The sequence below is a fragment of the Ursus arctos genome, unplaced genomic scaffold, assembly GCF_023065955.2.
Source record: "Ursus arctos isolate Adak ecotype North America unplaced genomic scaffold, UrsArc2.0 scaffold_25, whole genome shotgun sequence".
Classification (NCBI taxonomy): domain Eukaryota; kingdom Metazoa; phylum Chordata; class Mammalia; order Carnivora; family Ursidae; genus Ursus; species Ursus arctos.
In genome coordinates, this window is record NW_026622930.1 from 35,823,967 (window position 1) to 35,841,474 (window position 17,508).

The window sequence follows — 17,508 nt, forward strand, 5'->3', positions numbered from 1 at the left end:
AGGGAAACCCTAGTCAGGCTCTGGTCATGTGTCTCACTGTCTAGCTTTATCAAAGTCAGATAGTGACCACCTTCATGGCATGGAGGCTCTGGTGTTTCTTTAGATGCTACAGCAGCCTGCCCACATACCCCACGTTAAAATATAATAGAGATGGGATCTTACGACGTATAATTTAAAAGTATATTACAGACCTTTAGTTTCAGCTGTTCAGAAGTGGCGCTGGAAATTTCTGACCTACGATTATTTGTACTTTTGCCAAGACCTAACCAGGCACGTGCCATGTGAGGTCGTGGGGAAGTCAGTCTCTTAGCTTAGAGACGAGCCTAGCCAGGTGCCACAGCTGCACTCACTCTTCTGTAGAAACCAGGCGAAAAATGTCCAGCAAGAAAGGTCAGCTGTTAGTTTGACATTTGGGGAGAATCTTGGGAGAACTTCTCTATGTATTTTGGCAAATGGCAAGGGTCTGCTGCATACTATGTATTACTTTTAACAGAAATATGCGCCTTCTCAAATCAGTTTCAATTCTCCAAAACGCTACTTTACACAATTTCAGAAAGTCATCTAATTTTTTTTAATACCTATTTGACAAAATTAAGGTATATATTGCTACCCAGATGCACCTCAAGATATGAAAACATGGTCATTTTTCATATTTTAATTGCATAGTTAATTGTTTTCTAAGGTAATTATTTTTTTATGCCTAAATAGGTAACTGGTTTTTAGTTCTCTGTCAGTTTTCCATTACAGTTAAAACAATTGACTGTGCTTTTAATTTGGCTCCATTTTGTGATCTAAAAGCTGGGTTTCGGGGCGCCTGGGTGGCTCAGTCGGTTAGGCGTCCAGCTCTTGATTTTGGCTCAGGTCCTGATCTCAGGGTCCTGGGATCAGCCGCGTCAGGCTCCCTGCTCAGCGGGGAGTCTGCCTGTCTCCTTCTCCCTCTGACCCCCCCTGCACTCACTCTCCCTCTCTCTAAAATAAATCTTAAAAAGAAAAAGCTCTGTTTCTTGAGACCCAGAGTGCTGAGCCTGGGAGTCATCGTGCTTTATAGTGAGCAGTTGTGCACGCTTGCACGTGCATGTACGCGTGCACATTGGGTCAGGTGTGCTCGTGGGTTTAAAGTGGTACCTGTGTGTGGTGAGCCTACTCATTTGTGTCTCTCTGGCTCTCTGTGTTCTGTTAACTAGCGTGTCCTAGAGGAACACCCAGCACACGGCAGGGGCTGTAAACACTTAGCGGTAGCTTCCTGTGCCACTGTGAACTTTTGTCCATCTGTGCAGGAGGCTGTTCTCCCATTGTTTGAAAAGAGGTGGCGGGGGGGCAGGTGCCAGGTTGAAAGCAATAGAGAGGTGAGCCCCGCGGAGACATTGCTGTTTCCCAGGGGCCCTGCTGCAATGTGTAAGTGCCCCTTGTTCTGGGTTATAGATGGTAGCACATAGAGGATTTTTTCCAAAGTCAACAGAATCATACTTTCAAAGCTATCGGGAATTTGCTCTTAACACGTGCCCTCTGCTGAATTCTTTGTGACATGAACATCTAACATAAGACAATGCCTAATGTGTTCCTGTTTGTTTTTCTGTGTAAATTTTTCTTAAAACAGCACACACTCTCATTGATCCTCACCATTCATTTGGATTTTTAAATGAAGTACCTGACATTTTGTGTTTTGTATGTACTTACAGGTCATGTTCCTTGGGGAGCTGGAAGAAATATTGGATGTGATCGAGCCATCACAATTTGTTAAAATTCAAGAACCTTTGTTTAAACAAATTGCCAAGTGTGTATCTAGCCCCCATTTTCAGGTTAGTAGTAAAGAGAGAATGAGCCGGAGTGGCCTGTGCACCGTACGTTATTTGGTTAAATTTTATTTATATTGAAAGACAGGTAATGGGCACTAGCTACCTGTTGTTTTTTATTTGCTGTTTTCTCATCCGATAGTATTTTCATCATAGCCTCGTGTATCCTGAACACGTGCAGTGTGACAGCTCCTTTGATGGTGCCCTCGGCCTAGTAACTTCAGTTCTCACTCTACAGGGAGGGTGTATGATTTTTACAGATGTGAACACTGAAGTTTGAAGTGGTAAAATAACTTGTCTCAAATAAAATGGCCCAGTAAGAGGCGGACTGGCCGGGTTCCTGTACAGCGTAAGAGAGAGCGCGAAATAAAGCTCAAGAGGCAAAGAGAACACGCATACGTACTGTGCTAGATGCTTTACATACGTTATTCGTAAACTTCACATTATCCTCAGAGGCTCTACCCTCCCTGCTGTTTTCTAGATGAAAACATTGAGACTCAGAATGATCTGCTTAAGGCCCCGGAGTTCCGAAGGAGTGGAGTCAGTTAGGTGTAACTTCTTGTGAAAGCTCGTCACCTTCCCACGGCATCGCTCTGCCTCCTTGTGGCCACTGCGGGGATCACAGGGAAGCGAACCCGGCAACCTTTTTCTCTACTGGGGCTGTTGCTGCAGCGCTGCGGAGCCCGCAGGAGGAAAGGGGGTGATCAGGAGCCAGGACATGTCAGGCTTTAGATACTTTCGCTGCCTCACCAAAGGGCCATGTCACAGACCTTGAAGATGAACTCTTCATATACCGCCCGTCGATTTGGAGAGATTGTTCAGATTGTCGTCGGTAGCGCAGAACCCCACAGCCAGTGTGGTAGACTCCGCGGTGGACTTTTTCCCTGGGCGCTCGTTTTCCCGAATAGTTAGACACGTTGGCTGTAGTAGTTCTAATTTTTTATTCAAAGACATGTTAGTGTATCAAGGCAGTGATCTTACGACAGTCAGAGATTGTACCGCAAAGCCCCCCTTCACAAAAAGTGGAAAGCATTATATGAACCATTAGGTTGCATGCAGATGATACGACACATGTCTAGATAAACAAAAAACAATCGCAGGATACTGTGTGGGCGTTTTGCACATTATACTTGGTCTGAGTGCTCAGGCGTCTGGATTGTCTACCTTATATTCCAGTTTTCATCAGGAGGTTTGATGTTGTGGAAAGCAAGGAGCAGAAATCTCTCTCTCTCTTTCCCTTCCTCCCTCCTTTCAGAACTCTCTTTTAAGATAACCAGGAAGGCTTAAGTGATGCTCAGAAGCTTAGAAAGGAGACAGAGTGTCTAGTCAGCTGTGGCCGTGTCCATTCAGGCTGCTGTCACAAAATACCACAGGCCGGGTGGCTTATAAACAGCAGAAATGTATTTCTCTTGTTTGTGGAGGCTGGGAGTTTGAGATCGGGGTGCTAGCACAGTTGCGTGAGGCCTCTCTTCTGAGTTGTGGGTTTCTTGTATCCTTACTTGGCAGAAGGGCTAATGATCTCCCTGGAGCCTATTTTATAAGCACTAATCCCATTCGTCATGAATGCTTATGACTTCAGTACCTTCCAGAGGCCCCCCTACTAATGCCATCATCTTTGGAAATTAGGATCTCCACATACGAGTTTTGTGGGGACACAAGCATTCACATCACAGCAGGCTTCTATAACAAAACACCACAGACCATGTGGCTTAAACCACAGAAATTTATTTCTCACGATTCTGGAGGCTGGAAGTCTGAGATCAGAGTGCCAGCCTGGTCTGCTTCTGGTGAGGGCTCTCTCTCTGGCTTGCAGATGGCTGGCTGCCTTCTCACTGTGTCCTCACATGGCCTTCCTTGGTATGTGCGTGAGGAAAGAGAAGGTCTCTCTCTTCCGCCTGTTGAGACCACCAGGCCTATTGGATTAGGATCCTGCCCTTATGACTTCATTTAACCTTAATTACCTCCTGAAAGTCCTGTCTCCAAATACACTCACATTGGGGGTTAGGGCTTCAGCATATGAATTTGTGGGGACAATTTAGTCCATAGCAGAAAGAAAAGAGAATTTAAAATTATTTGACAGAAGTGAAATTTAGAGCAAAAGAAAAGACAGTAAAGAGGTTCTTCGTTATTCCATTTGTTGGGTTCGTTGGTGCATCCAGCAGACATTTTTTGAGTGCCACTCTGTGTAGCCACATGCCTTTCACTCCTCACCCCCCTGGTGTGGCCTCGGGGTCAGAGGGCTTCAGCTGGAGACCACATCAATGTGCAAGCAGGACGGTGGGTCCCAGGAAAGTAATGATTCTGTCCTAGTGTTAGACATGCTAATTTTTACTTTGCGTAAGCAGTGTCTTTCCTCTTGAAGGGGCTTTGCTGGCCACTGACTACTTTCTTTAAGCGATTTTGCATAGCGGCAAACAGATAACGTTGATAAAATACTTGTTAGCGTTAAGTAGCAAGTAAACATTAGACTCCTAATTAGATGTAGGAAAATCCTAGGTTTCTCCTTTACCAGCATCCTCCTGTGGTCTCTTTAAAACTTCCTCCTTTCGGTTGTGAGTTTCAGAACAACTTCACCCCCATTCCTCCTCTTGTCCCTCTTTTTCCTTGGGCTCTACCTGCCTTGGCCACACCACGTGCTGCATGGTTTTCAGTCCCTGTGGGCACCTCTGCCCTCCTTTCCTGTTACTCCCTCCGCCTGGAATGCCTTTTCCTTCTTCCTTTCATCCTTCAGAGCTGGCTTAGATGCTACTTCCTGTGTGGTCCTCTTCTCCCCCAGGTCATCCAGATTGTTCATTCTGCTCTTTTCCTCTTTCCACCAGCACTTTGTTTCTTCTGTCTCGGTAACAGGTAACAGCATCTGTGTAACAGGTAACAGCATCTGTCGCAGTTTCCGTGGATAGGCTCACAGATGCCCGTTTCCCCACAGGCACAGGAGTGCCAAAGGAATAACAAAATTAAGTAGTTAAGAGCAGTGACTTTGGAATCTTGTCACTTGCTAATCATGTGGCCCCGAGGCGATGGCTTACCAACTCTGGGCTCATTTTCCTCATTTGCAAAATGGAAATAATGGTATTTGCTGTGTGTTGGTTGTGAGGATTAAATGAGGTCATAAGTATGTGAAACAGCACGGTGCCTGGCATAGAGTAAACATTCAATAATGATTGTTTTCTTTGTACTCTCAGGGTCTAGTGCCTCATGAGTCCCAGGATTTTTTTTTTTTTTTTCTTTTGAAGCAAGTTGAATAATGTAAATGGAAAGGCTTAATTCCTCAGTCTGTTGGTGGGTACATCTTGTACCATCTCATTAAATTAAATTATTAAATCTAAGTTTAACTTAAATTTAATTTATTAAATTAGAATATAATTTCTTAATCTGGATGAATGAAAGAAGCCACTCTTTTCTTTTTCCCTTCTAAAAACTACCCTTTTTAGAGATTTTAGCTTTTTTGAGATTTTTGGTTTGATTACTTCTTAGATTGTTTAGGTTATTTTTTTGAGGCCTGCCTTTGAATTCATGGAGTCAGTTGGATAGCATGGGGGCCAGAGAAGAAGGGATCGGAGCTGGCAAGCAGGCGTGTGTACATCAGTGTGTCTAAGTCCAGAAACCGAGCGACTTCCTCCTGGCTTAGCCAGTTCAAAGGAAGGGACCGGAAATAAACTTTGGAAAGAGTCTGGGCACTAGACTAGAGTCCCAGCTTTCACCATTTACTAGCAATGTGACCTTGTGAGGGTCTTAATCTCTCTGAGCCTCAGTGTCTTCATCTGTACAATGAACCCGATGGTACCGAGTCCCGGCTGGCGGTAAGGACGGCACATTCTCCCTGCGCTAGGCCCAGCGGCTGGCCAGAGGGGGTGCTCAGCAAATGGGACTGCTCCGCAGAGATGAGCAGCTGGGTTTTTCTCAGCAGCTGTTGCCCGAATACCAGCTGTGTGCCGCGCCCTCAGGTTGATTTGAAGTGTATGGGATGAAACAAGTGAGTCAGAAGAGGGTTAAAGACACAGGGTCAGCGGTGTGCATCTGGAAATACAGGAAAGGTGTTTGGAGTTTGGGGGCTGGGTGGGGAAAATGTGGAATCAGATGAAATGGGCAGTATTACAGGAGAACATAAAGAAATAGGCAGGGGAACTTTTTTCCTTCCCCAAATTGATGAACCACTTTGGAACTTTATAAAATTTAAATCCACAAAAATGTAAAGAAAGTGTGATTAATATTTAATTTCACATTTGATTGAATGATATAAAAATAATCTTAAAATATTTTTGTTTGGAGAGATTTTAGTTTTGTTTTATCTGTCTTTTTCTCTCTTAATATTTTCTTTTTCTTTTTTTCTTTAAGGTGGCAGAAAGGGCACTGTATTATTGGAATAATGAATACATCATGAGTTTGATAGAAGAAAACTCTAATGTCATCCTTCCCATCATGTTTTCCAGTCTTTATAGGATTTCAAAAGAACATTGGAATCCGTAGGTTTTCAGTTTCTCCCCTCTCCCCGCTTCTCTCCCTCCCTTCCCTTTCCCACTCTCCTTCCCTTCCTCTTCCCACTCTCCTGCCTCCCCCTTCCCTCTCTCCCTCCCTCCTTCTCTGTTGCTTAATAAAATGTCTTGAATGCTTGGGATGCTGTGCCTGTTGGGGAAGACAGATACATGAAAATGCCTATCTTTTAGAAATTTACTGACCTGGTTAGGGAGACTCACAAGTAAATAGACGCTTTACAAAACAGTGTTTTTTAAATGCTGTTATGTTAAAATATCTGCTTACTTGAGGGGTTCCTGATTTGTCTGAGAAAGTAGCAGAACTATTTTGGGGATGCTCTGGAGTGAGAGGAGGGGTTTGCGGATATTGACGAGGTGGTGGTGCTCAAACTTGAGTCTTACAGGATTGTGGCAGGTGAATGGAATGGGGGAGGCAGCTTGGTAGTGTGGGTTCTCTTCTTCACATTTAAAAGCCCCAAAATGTAAAAAGCACCTGTCAGGTTCTGAAACCTGTGAGTTTGGGGGGGCTAAAGTACCCAGTCTTTTGGGGAGGATGCTGGAAGATGGGGTTAAAAAGGAGAGTGCAGCCCACATGAAACTTCACCAGTAGAAAATAAGGAAACACTAAGGAGTCGTAAAGAGGAAAGTGCTTGAATCGATTTGCATTTTAGCATGATCCATTTCTTAAAAAGCAACATTGTTCATGTTCTCTAGGAAAAAACAAGTTTAAAACCTTGAAAGGAAATGTTTAACGTCTAGTCCTATGAAAGTTAAGCATTCTGCATTTGAATGGCTTTACCTGTTACTCAATGGAATAGAAAGAAAAGTTAGTGTGGTATTAGATATTAGTGGATGTAATTAAGTGTAGTCACAGTATGTGTTTTAAAGTTTTGCATACAACTAAAATATCACATTTCTCATTTTTCAAATTTGCCGAATTTTGTTACTAAAACTTGTAAAAATAAACAGCTGGTAAACGGTGAAGTCTTATCATGCGGGTAGTCTCTTGAGGACCTAGAGAGTGGTTCCTGCGAGTGTCTGTCACTGCTCAATGGGCTGTATGTGGCCCTTCTCCATCCCTGCTCATTGTACATGAGAAGGCCCTTCACCTCAGCAGAAGGGAGCTGAAGGTTTCCTTTTAATGGGCACAGGGCAGAGCAGCACAGCAAGTACAACTTATTTTTTGGAAACAGCAAACCCCTAGCTTATTTAACCAGGGCCTAACTTACCAACGCCTTCCTCAGGGGTATTGGTAGCAGGTTTGTTGCAAAGCAGGCATACCATACATTTTTGCGAAGGGCGGCGCTATTTAGAGTCTAGTCTGAAGATACCAAGCCTGTCATGGGCGTAGTCCTCACGTTGTCAAGAGCTTATTCTTCCTCTTGATAAAGATATGCTGCCATTTTGGCCATTTAGCTGTTCCACAGCTAACAGCAGCCATCACCAGCTTGCCAGTCACCTTACCACGGTATGTGTTAGGTCAGCAAGGAGACTTAGCAGGAGCGAATGGACTGAAACAAATCACAACTAGAAACTTAACTCCTGTTAAACTACCCAACTTTCAGGGGTTTGGTATCATATCTTTGAATTTGAATAATATATACATTATTTGTCTCCATGAGAACAGCTTTTGATTTTGATGAATTGTGTATATTATCACTTTAAAAATGAAATTCTGGGGACTCCTCGGTGGCTCAGTCAGTTAAGCATCCAGCTTTTGATTTTGGCTCAGGTCATGGTCTCAGGGTTGTGAGATCGAGCCCTGCATCAGTCTCCAAGCTGGGCGTAGAGCCTGCTTAAGATTCTCTCTCTTTGCCCCTCCCCCCACCTCTCTCTCTCTCTCTCACTCCCTCTCCCCCACCCAAATAAATAAATAAATAAATAAATAAATAAATAAATGTAACATTCTGTGCAAATTCAAGTCTCTAAGGTTAGTCCTAGCACAGGTGCTCCTTTTTAGGGTGAAGTGGATTTATTTTTATACTTGTCTTTTTATTAAATGAAGTTAACAAGTGCCCACAGGCAAGTCTATTCTGGGTACCAATAATTAGAAGGGCAAAATTAGATTTTTTCTTTTTCAATCCTGCCAGCCCCTCAGAAAGATATCTTGCCTAGAATAGTAAAGAATGGAACTCTCTTGATGTGGAAATGAACTGTAGGTCCTTTCTAGTTGTTTCCGCTAGGAAGGGATGGAGATTCTGCAGTACAAGGAACTCATTCAGACGCAGGTTGTGCTCTTGCCTTCTCCATGCAGCTCCCAGTACGTGAGACTAACCGACACGTTCTCTTTCTCTGTGCTTCCCAGGGCTATCGTGGCGCTGGTGTACAATGTGTTGAAGGCATTTATGGAGATGAACAGCACCATGTTTGATGAGCTGACAGCCACATACAAGTCAGATCGTCAGCGGTAACTTTTTAAAGCTTTTTTGTCAGCTGTGCAAAAAACTGTTGAGTTCTTTCCTTGCTCTTTGCCGCAGTGGCCTGACTGCACCCGAAATCATAAAGCAGCACAGTTTTATTTATTTATATGTTCATTTCTGCATGCTCGTTAGCTGTGTCTTCATTAGTACGTCACTAGGTAACGAAGTACGATTTTAGGAAAGGCTGCTTTCCTCCTTCCCTTCAGTAATGTTTCTCTTCTGCCTCAGGGTGAAGGGCCTGGCACGTCGCTGATATTTCAGGCCCATGGAAGGGGACTGTCGGGTAGTTTGCCATCTGGGTTCATGCCCATTCTGCACTCATTTGAACCACAGTCGAGCAGCTCTTGTGCACTTGACTCCAGCAGGAGGGATGAGGCGCCATTTTTGTTCAGCTCTTTGGCCCAGAACGTACTGCTCTAGAACACAAGTTCATTAGTATTTAAAGGACAGGGAACAGAATATGGAGGTGAAGAGTCTGGTATTATACAAATCTTAAAATGTCTGAGACCAAAAAGGAGGAAAAACCAGTTGAACTCTTTACATAAACGCTTGTGGCTTAGTAAAGCCTTTCTTGATTTCATGTACATGATTTTTCAACTTTGCTATTTCTCGTTCAACATGTCTGGCTTTCCAAAAGATGTTGTCTTGGTCCGTTTGGGCTGCTTTAACAAAATGCCACCAAGCTCTGGGTAGCTTATAAACAACAGAAATTTCTATCTCTGAGTTCTGGGGGCAGGAAGCCAAGGTCGTGGTGCCAGCATGGTTGAATAAGGGCCCTCTTTCTGATTCATAGCCAGCACCTTCTCACTGTGTCCTCGCATGATAGACAAGGACAAGGAATTTCTGTGGGATCTCTTTTATAAGGTCACTAATGCCATTCATCAGGTCACTAATGCCATTCATCAGGGCCCCAACTTTATGACCTAATCATCTCCCAAAGGTGCAGCTACTGAGCGCATCACCTTTGAGGGTGAGGATCTCAACAGAAGAATTTTGGGCAGGATGGGACACAAATATTCAGACCATGGGATTGATATAGTTGGTGAACTTCAGGAAAGTCTAGAGAGTTTGTTAGTAGTTGGGCTTCTGGTTTGGCTTGGATCTGGAAGCAAATGTCAGCTTTATGTATTATAAACCCATGGACTTGAGAAGAGCCCAGGGATGTGTACGAATGTTCATACCCAAGACCCTGCCGAACCTCCTGAACAAAACTATCTCTGTTTCCCTTGCTTCTTTGCTTGGCCTGATTTTGCATGTGTTACTTGCATTTTACTGATAAAAAGAGCAATGAGGGAAAAGATTTGGTGGCGGGGTTAAGGACTGTCACAGTGATTTAAAAAAAAATTACCAGGATGTGGTTATATTAAAGAGCAGTTTAATTATGGAATATGGCAAGTGTTTAACCATACACAGAAAAGGCTGGGATATTTTATACAATATTGGAATAAACATCCGTTATTTGTGCCATACTTGTAATTGAAAGAAATTTTAATTTAAGTATTTACAGTTGTTATAAATCATTACATTTGTAACCCTCCTTGTCTCAAACTTCAAGTCTTTAAAAATGTTATCTAAGTAGAGGAAATAAAGGGCACATTCTCATACCGTGGCACACCATTAAGGAGCGTGCTGTACATAATATCCTTTCTTTTTATAGCAACGGAAAACCCATAATTATTATCCTCGTTCAATAAGGATTAAATAAAAATCTGAAGATCCCATTAAGAGAAATGAAGCCCTTATTTCAAAAATATTCAAATTGAATTAAATTAATATTTGTTGAATTTTGGTAGCAAAACTGTTTTCTGATCATTTATCATTTAAGCTAAATAGACCAAATTCTTGGAAAAGATACCTATTAACCAAGGGGTCCAAGAATAGACACAGCAAAGTCAATTGTGAAGATCTGGTGTATTAGAGTGACTTATCCTGAGCAGACTTTCTTAATGAGAGAAGGATGTTTTTTAAAGTAAGGGTAGTATTTTGTCGAATGAGTAATGGAAGATTGTGCTGAATGATGGAAACATGGGCTTCTCCCTGGATGTGGGAGTAGGAAAAGAGAAAAGAGAGATTTATTTGGTGCTATTAGAGAAGAGCTCCCTGTAGGAGTTCATTTCTGGATGGCACCAGATTGGTGTTTCGGTGCAGATCAAATTTTTACACAAATCCGAAGACGGTGAGTGGAGTAACTGACTAGCCCTGTTAGATACATCTGCCATCATATGTGTTATGTGCAGCCGAGACTGGAAGAGAATTGACAGTATCCCTATCCCTAACATGACAGCAGGGTTAAGCTTTTCAATTTCCACCTACAGGGAGAGAGAAAAGTAGGAAAGAGTGGGACGACAGTAACTATTTCAGAAATATTTAGAATTTTTGAAGATAAAGTTGTCAGTAGAAAAGATGTGTAATAACTCAGCATAAAGTTCATCTGGAAGAAAAGTGCCACAGATAAATTGCATTGAATGCCGTAAGACTCTTGAGCAAAGATGTGAGCGAAATGCTTCAGTAGCAAGATGAGGAGTGTTTTAATGCTGTCAGCACTTAATTTAAGCTTCAGATTAGAGCCTTATGAACCTAACATATGTTTAACCTGTGTTATAGTTGAAAAAAATTCCTAAGCCCTTGCTTACCACCTTCTTTTCCATCCAAATGAAAAGGTTATCGATGTTCTATGATAACATTTATTTAGACCTAATATTATTCCTATACTGAGAAACCAAAAATGATTAATTTACCAAACAGCTTACAGTTAAGAAACTGGAATTCATAATGACTGGAGGATCATCTAATTTTGTCCCTATTAAATTACCCAATAGATAATCGTTTCAGAAATTGTTACGCCCTTTGAAATTCATATTGTTTTCCAGATAGCTGAAACTAGTTCCTGTATACAAGGCCTAAATTGCCAAAATATTAATTATGAAATGATAATATAATTAGTATATTACATAATTAAATATTTCCTCAAGACTTGTGGAATGAGGATATAAAATTGTTAGGTATTTCTAGAGTTTTTTTTCAGGAGGGGGAAGAGTTAATTTGTGTTGGTACAGATACCAAATAATTTTTTTAAAAATTGGTGATTGCATTAAAAAATATGAGGCTTAGGAATTAAATACAAGTTTCACTTAACCTATGTGGACTTCCCTAAGTAAATATTGCATTGTAACCGAAGTTAAATCCTTGCTTGGTGAAGTGGCACGAAGACCATATCCCCCATGCCTGAGATGGCAGAAGCCCCATTTTCAGGAATTATATGAATTTATGGATTTATAAATATTATCTGACTGTTGTTTATCGGTTCGTCACAGTATGAGAAAGCTAGGGACAGCAGTGAATTATTTTTAATAGGAATTGACTTAATTTACAGCATAGTCATATATTCTTCTATTTTATACTTCTTGCCTGGTTGATGTTAAAACTAACATCCTTTCTTTTATAAAAATATGGTGATCTAAAATGTCCTTGGCAAGTAAAATTTGTTGACCCTATTTTGGACATCTAGTTTTTTAGTCAAATTTACTAAACAGTGAAATCTGAAAATCTGGAAATTACTGGTCAACCTGATATTGAGCCAAATTTGAGGACTTGGAACATTAAAAATTTGATTCATATTAATGTCAATGAAGTTCTTTCCAGATCATTAAGACTGAAATCACAAAAGAAAGAAAATTCCATTTGGTCATATATATATATATAGGTATAAAATAAGTTAATAACTTGGATTTTGTGGTTTACTAATAAGAACAAGATTCCGCTAAAGAGTTTAATACACTTAATAGAGGGGAAATAGATAATACTAAAGGGGAAGTATATTTTCTTGACTTACTGCTTTGTCTGCATCAGTATAATCTCTAGCATTCCCTTTTGAGAAACTATTTGGAGGCAAAGAGAAAATTAAATTTAAACTAGACCCCACGTAAAAATTACTTAACGTATCTTTGGGTCTTTAGGATAACAGATACATAGAGACGATTCCCATTTTTGTTTTAAAGTTAACTTTCATTATTAAGCTAAGTATAAAGGAATATTAATGTGAAATCTTAAAATAGTCTCGTCATCTCTTGCTCAATACATTAATACTACTTTTCTGTGCATGTAAGTGTCAAGGAAAAAAAAAAAAAAAGCAAGAGAAGAACCGAAAGAGAAGACGCCCACAAGCTAATGCCAAAGCTTTCAAAGACTACTTGTAAAACCTACATGGGGGAAAGTACGGCAGAGGGGCGGTTGTTGTTAGATCATCTTTTCAGACTGTCTTAGTTGTTTACCTTATATTCTGTTTTCTCCCCAGTGAGAAAAAGAAAGAAAAAGAGCGTGAAGAACTGTGGAAAAAACTGGAGGATCTGGAATTAAAGAGAGGGCTTAGACGTGATGGCATAATTCCAACTTAACAGAAATAATGACAGCAACATCACTAACCTGTGGAGTCACACATTTATGTAGTAGAAGATGGAGCAACAGTTTTCTGTATTGTGCAACTTTGCAGTAGATTTCACATTTGTTTCATTATTACAACAGCACTGTATATACCTGTCTCTAAGTAAAGGAAAAAAAATAAGGACTTCAATCCAAAGTTTGGACAGTAGATGGACTTCTCAGAACTTTGCAAACATAATCATTGTTCTAACCCTCTTTAAAAAACAAAAAGCAGTCTTCAAAGATCTGTTGATGAAATTGCTATGTTAAAATTCTATTATCAGGCGTTCCTTATTTATCCTTAGCAGAGAGTATGAAACAGTTTTTAAATGTGAACAATCTTAAATTTAGCTTGTCTTTCTGCTAAGCTGTTAAATGTATTTATAGTAACGGAAGAAAAAAAAAAAGACTGTCATTTCCTTATAAGTTTGTATAACATCCTCCTCTGGATAACTTGACCGTAACTTAACATCTTTTCCTTTTGCACATCTTCATGAGTTGAATGTCCATGTGGAAGGGGGCCAGGAATTGTAAAGGTCCCTGATAAAAGTTTTGTTGACTGGAGTGAACATCTTTCCAGTAACCAGGTAGCCCTGGTACTCCTTTAGTTTTAAAATTAGGAGTAAAAGAGAAGAGGTGATAAACATAGTAGGGAAGGGAATTTTGGATTCATGCATCAGTTTATGGTGAATCCAAATCAATGTCTTGAATCCTTTGAAAACAGGCACTGGGACATCACAGGCTTCAGTACCTGACCAGTATTAGTTGCATACATCATTGAACACACATACCAGAGATGTTCGAGAAATGTCAGAAAACATCCTTTTGGACCATTTTGTAATAAGAAAGACAAACACTAAACAGTACAACCATGAAATTGATCGCCAGGATTGCGAATCTAATTGGGAAGAGAGTTGAGCAAACAGCTTGGACTGTTTGGAGTTGTTGCCTTACTTTTTAATATGTATTTATAAAGTATTCCAGCAAAAGAGGATGTAGCCTCTGGGAAAAAACAAACATATTACAGTGTTTTTTGTAGATTCTCGTTCTATATCTCATCACAGCGCCAGCCCTGTTTTTAGCCAGAAAGGATTCAGGATAAACATTACTATGCATTCTGAATTGGATGCGTATTCCTAACTACTGTATTTGTTACCAAAAGTGGTTCTACAAATGCTACTGAAAAAAAAAATCTGGAAATCCCTAATGTCCTGAGTATTAATAATAAAGTTTAAAAATGCTTTTATATCAAAGGTGCATTGTGACCAAATTGTTTAAGAAAAAAAAACGGAAAACAAAACAAAATGTAGGGCTGTATTATACGTATATCTTATTGGCTCTCTGCTCTGTATTTCAAAGAGGAATCTTACATCTTGGGGGAGATAAAATGCCGATGAAATTTGTGTCCAGTATGTACTTACCTGATGCGGTTGCATTGTTCTGTACTGAAAGATACGTGTTTTGGAATTTATTTTCAGGATGCTTTTGCTTGTTCTGGACGTGACGGCAGTGAGTTGATAATCCTAAACCATCCCCTCCAGCAGTATTCGTGGCATCGAGCTGATTTGTGTTCATGTACTGACTTGTGATATTAGCAAACATGAACATACAAACTGTTGTTGCTCTTAGTAGAAATATAATATCAATATGGACTTGTATATTCTCTTCCTTCCACTTAAATATAAAGTAGAAAATGCAGTTTTATTGTTTCCAAGAAAAAAGGAAAAAAAAAAGCCGCGGACCTTTCTCCCCTATGAAGTGTTTCAGGATTATCAGGTCACAGTTTGTGCATAAAAGTCTGCTAATTATGGATATTGTCATCTCAGTAACTTTGTAAAACAAAAACAAAACTTGGCTGTGTTAATTCTGAAAAAGAAACAGCAGTAAAAGAGGGATATGCAACACCCAACACAACATGGTTTAATGGAATGAAGAGATTTTTTTTTTTTTTTTTTAAGAACGTTAATGGGGATTCAATGTAAAGCTGGCAGAGGCTGCCAAAATGAGACAAGTTACTTTAAAAGTGCTGGAGCAAAGGTGCAAGTTCAAACACTAAAGATAAAAAATAAATTTGTAACAAAGCATCTCCTTTAGCCCTTTTGATTTGAGCCCGTTAGCTTTGAGTCTGCATTACGTTTGCTGTTGATAGTGTAAACTTGTGTTTGCCGTCAACTCATCCTTTCAGATAGAAGACATGAAAACCACAGGTTTATGAACTGTCTCTGCCCAGTACAATGAAATGCAGTCATTTGAAATGAGAAAGACGAGGATCCTGTTCTGCACCTTTCCCTGACCTCCGAGTTACGGTGAGGACTGCCCAGATACCCTTGCTGTTAATTCTGTATGTCAGTCATTCCAAACTGAAAAGAACAAAGCCTGATTTTAGACATATTTACAGAAGCAATTATAAATATATGTCTAAAATGTATAGGGCAACTTCTGAGAAGAAACACTGTCTTTTCTTTTTTAACCGAAAGTGACAATGTGACATTTGTCATGTTGTGTCCGGTGACGCAGAGTACCTGAGGTAATCTGACTGTTGCACTATGTGACATAGTTAAGGCCGTACTTGCTGCATTTACAGCAGCCCTCTCTCTCTCTGTCCTTTCCCACATTTCTGCTGTTGCTGCAACTTGAGTTCCTTGTGACAAATGCATCTTTGTGTTATATTTTGTTCGCTTCATCATTTCCAGAACTATATATAAATATATTTTTTAAATAGCAAATATCGTAGTTAGTGATCACTCCAGCCTCATCCCTACCATATTGGTTTCAGGGGTAGGATAAAGAGTGTGTTTGGAAGAACCGAACCAAACCCAACCCAACCCTGTGGTTTAGAATGATGCTGGGGCCTGGGTTGTGGGCCCAGAACAACCATGTGAGTGAATTGACCCATCTCATACTTTGAATCAAGCATGCATTCCTTTTCTCATTGTGCAAGTGTCCCCAGTTGTTGCCCTTCAGTGTTTAGTTTTTGTTCTTTTAAATTTTATTATATTTTGCTCTCCCTGACATCTGATTTTTATAAAATAAAAGAAAAAAGAAAAAAAAGTAAGAAATAAATAATACCCTCGATGCCGCTGGATACTCACGAGCAGGGTTATGCTCCTTCATCTTGGGCTTGCTTGCCTGAATGGAAGGGTTTAATTTATTTTGTACCTCCTTCTATGCGTGGGACAGTCCAGGGTGCAGAGCCAGGATCGCTTGTGATTGCACCTGCTGTACTTACATGTATAGCCCTAGGCTCAATCACACTATGGAAAGAAAAAAAAAGTATATTTAGAGCTTTAAAAGCTTTTTTATTTTTTTGTGGGGATCGGGGTGGGGTGGGAAAGGGAAGATGTGTGGATGTTACCGGCATTTTTAAGTGTTCAGAGTTTTTTGTGTTGTTTCTCTCTCTCCCTCTCTCTCTCTCTCTCTCTCGTTTTGTTCTTTCCCTTTAATTAGGTGCACTGAGCTGGCCCAGGAATTGAAGAGAGTCTCTCTTTTGATGCTATAACCAATGTTATCACAAGGTTACGTCACCTGTAGCAAAAAGGTGGCACCAGACACGAGCAGTGGTGTTCTATTTGCACATCGATATTTTTATTTTTCTATTCTGGCTCAGCTGCTTCTCTGAGTGAAGTTAAGGAGTGACCCACAAAGGATTTTTGTAGTTGGCATATTGGCAATGCGTTTTATATTTCTCGGTATTTAGTTTTGAAAATCTAAAAGGATTGTGCATCTTGAGAGAAAGTTGAGCAAATTTTGACCTAGTGGAATGTTAACTTGTGCTGCTGCTTGTGCACGATAGCGGCGGTAGTGTCTCTTGGAAATAAACATCCCATTTGATGATGTCTATGAATATAGGTTTCCTTTTCTTCCCTGCCTCCTTCCCACCCTCTTTTTTCCCCTCCCTCCTTCCTTCCTCCCCTCCCTGCCACCCTCCCCTTCCTTTCCCTTCCCTTACTTTGCTTTTTTTTTTTGAAATCACTTATTGTAAATAAGTTGTAATCCAGACCTCATGTATCAATGGGGAACTTTCAAATATAAATATTACCAATACATTTTCTGGTTGTTGTCTGGTTTTTGATCGAGGTATAATGAGAATGACATATCCATTGCTTTTGGTTTGAGAATTTCCCTTTAGCTTCATAAATCTTTCGGTGTTTTAGTATTTCATTGTTTTAGCAGGAGAGGGCAGCAAAAGTTTATTTTCCCTGTTAGAAATGCTGTGGTTCATATTGGTTTTAAGTTTCATTTGTGTGTGTGTGTGTGTGTGTGTGTGTGTACGTGTGCGTGCGTGTTTAAAACAGCATCTATTTGTGGGTAGAGGTAAAAATGAAACATTTTTGATATGAAAAGTTGCATATGAAAACATAGACTGGTTGAGCCAGACAGTGAAGACTTCTGGTCCACGTCAAA

At 40.4% G+C, this 17,508-nt stretch overlaps 1 protein-coding gene across 3 annotated transcripts in view; it reads left to right on the forward strand.

Annotated features, from left to right (window-relative positions):
* Positions 1-17,150, forward strand: part of PPP2R5E (protein phosphatase 2 regulatory subunit B'epsilon) — a 141,175-nt gene extending 124,025 nt beyond the window's left edge. For 2 of the 3 annotated variants that reach the window (XM_026486958.4, XM_026486959.4), the window contains exons 11-14: positions 1,680-1,799; positions 6,129-6,256; positions 8,571-8,672; positions 12,980-17,150. In XM_026486958.4, the coding sequence (XP_026342743.1) occupies positions 1,680-1,799; positions 6,129-6,256; positions 8,571-8,672; positions 12,980-13,079 (450 nt within the window). In that variant the 3' untranslated portion in view covers positions 13,080-17,150. The remainder of the gene's footprint in view (positions 1-1,679; positions 1,800-6,128; positions 6,257-8,570; positions 8,673-12,979) is intronic. The other variant, XM_026486960.4, reaches the window with a different exon arrangement.
* Positions 17,151-17,508: the final 358 nt, after the last annotated feature.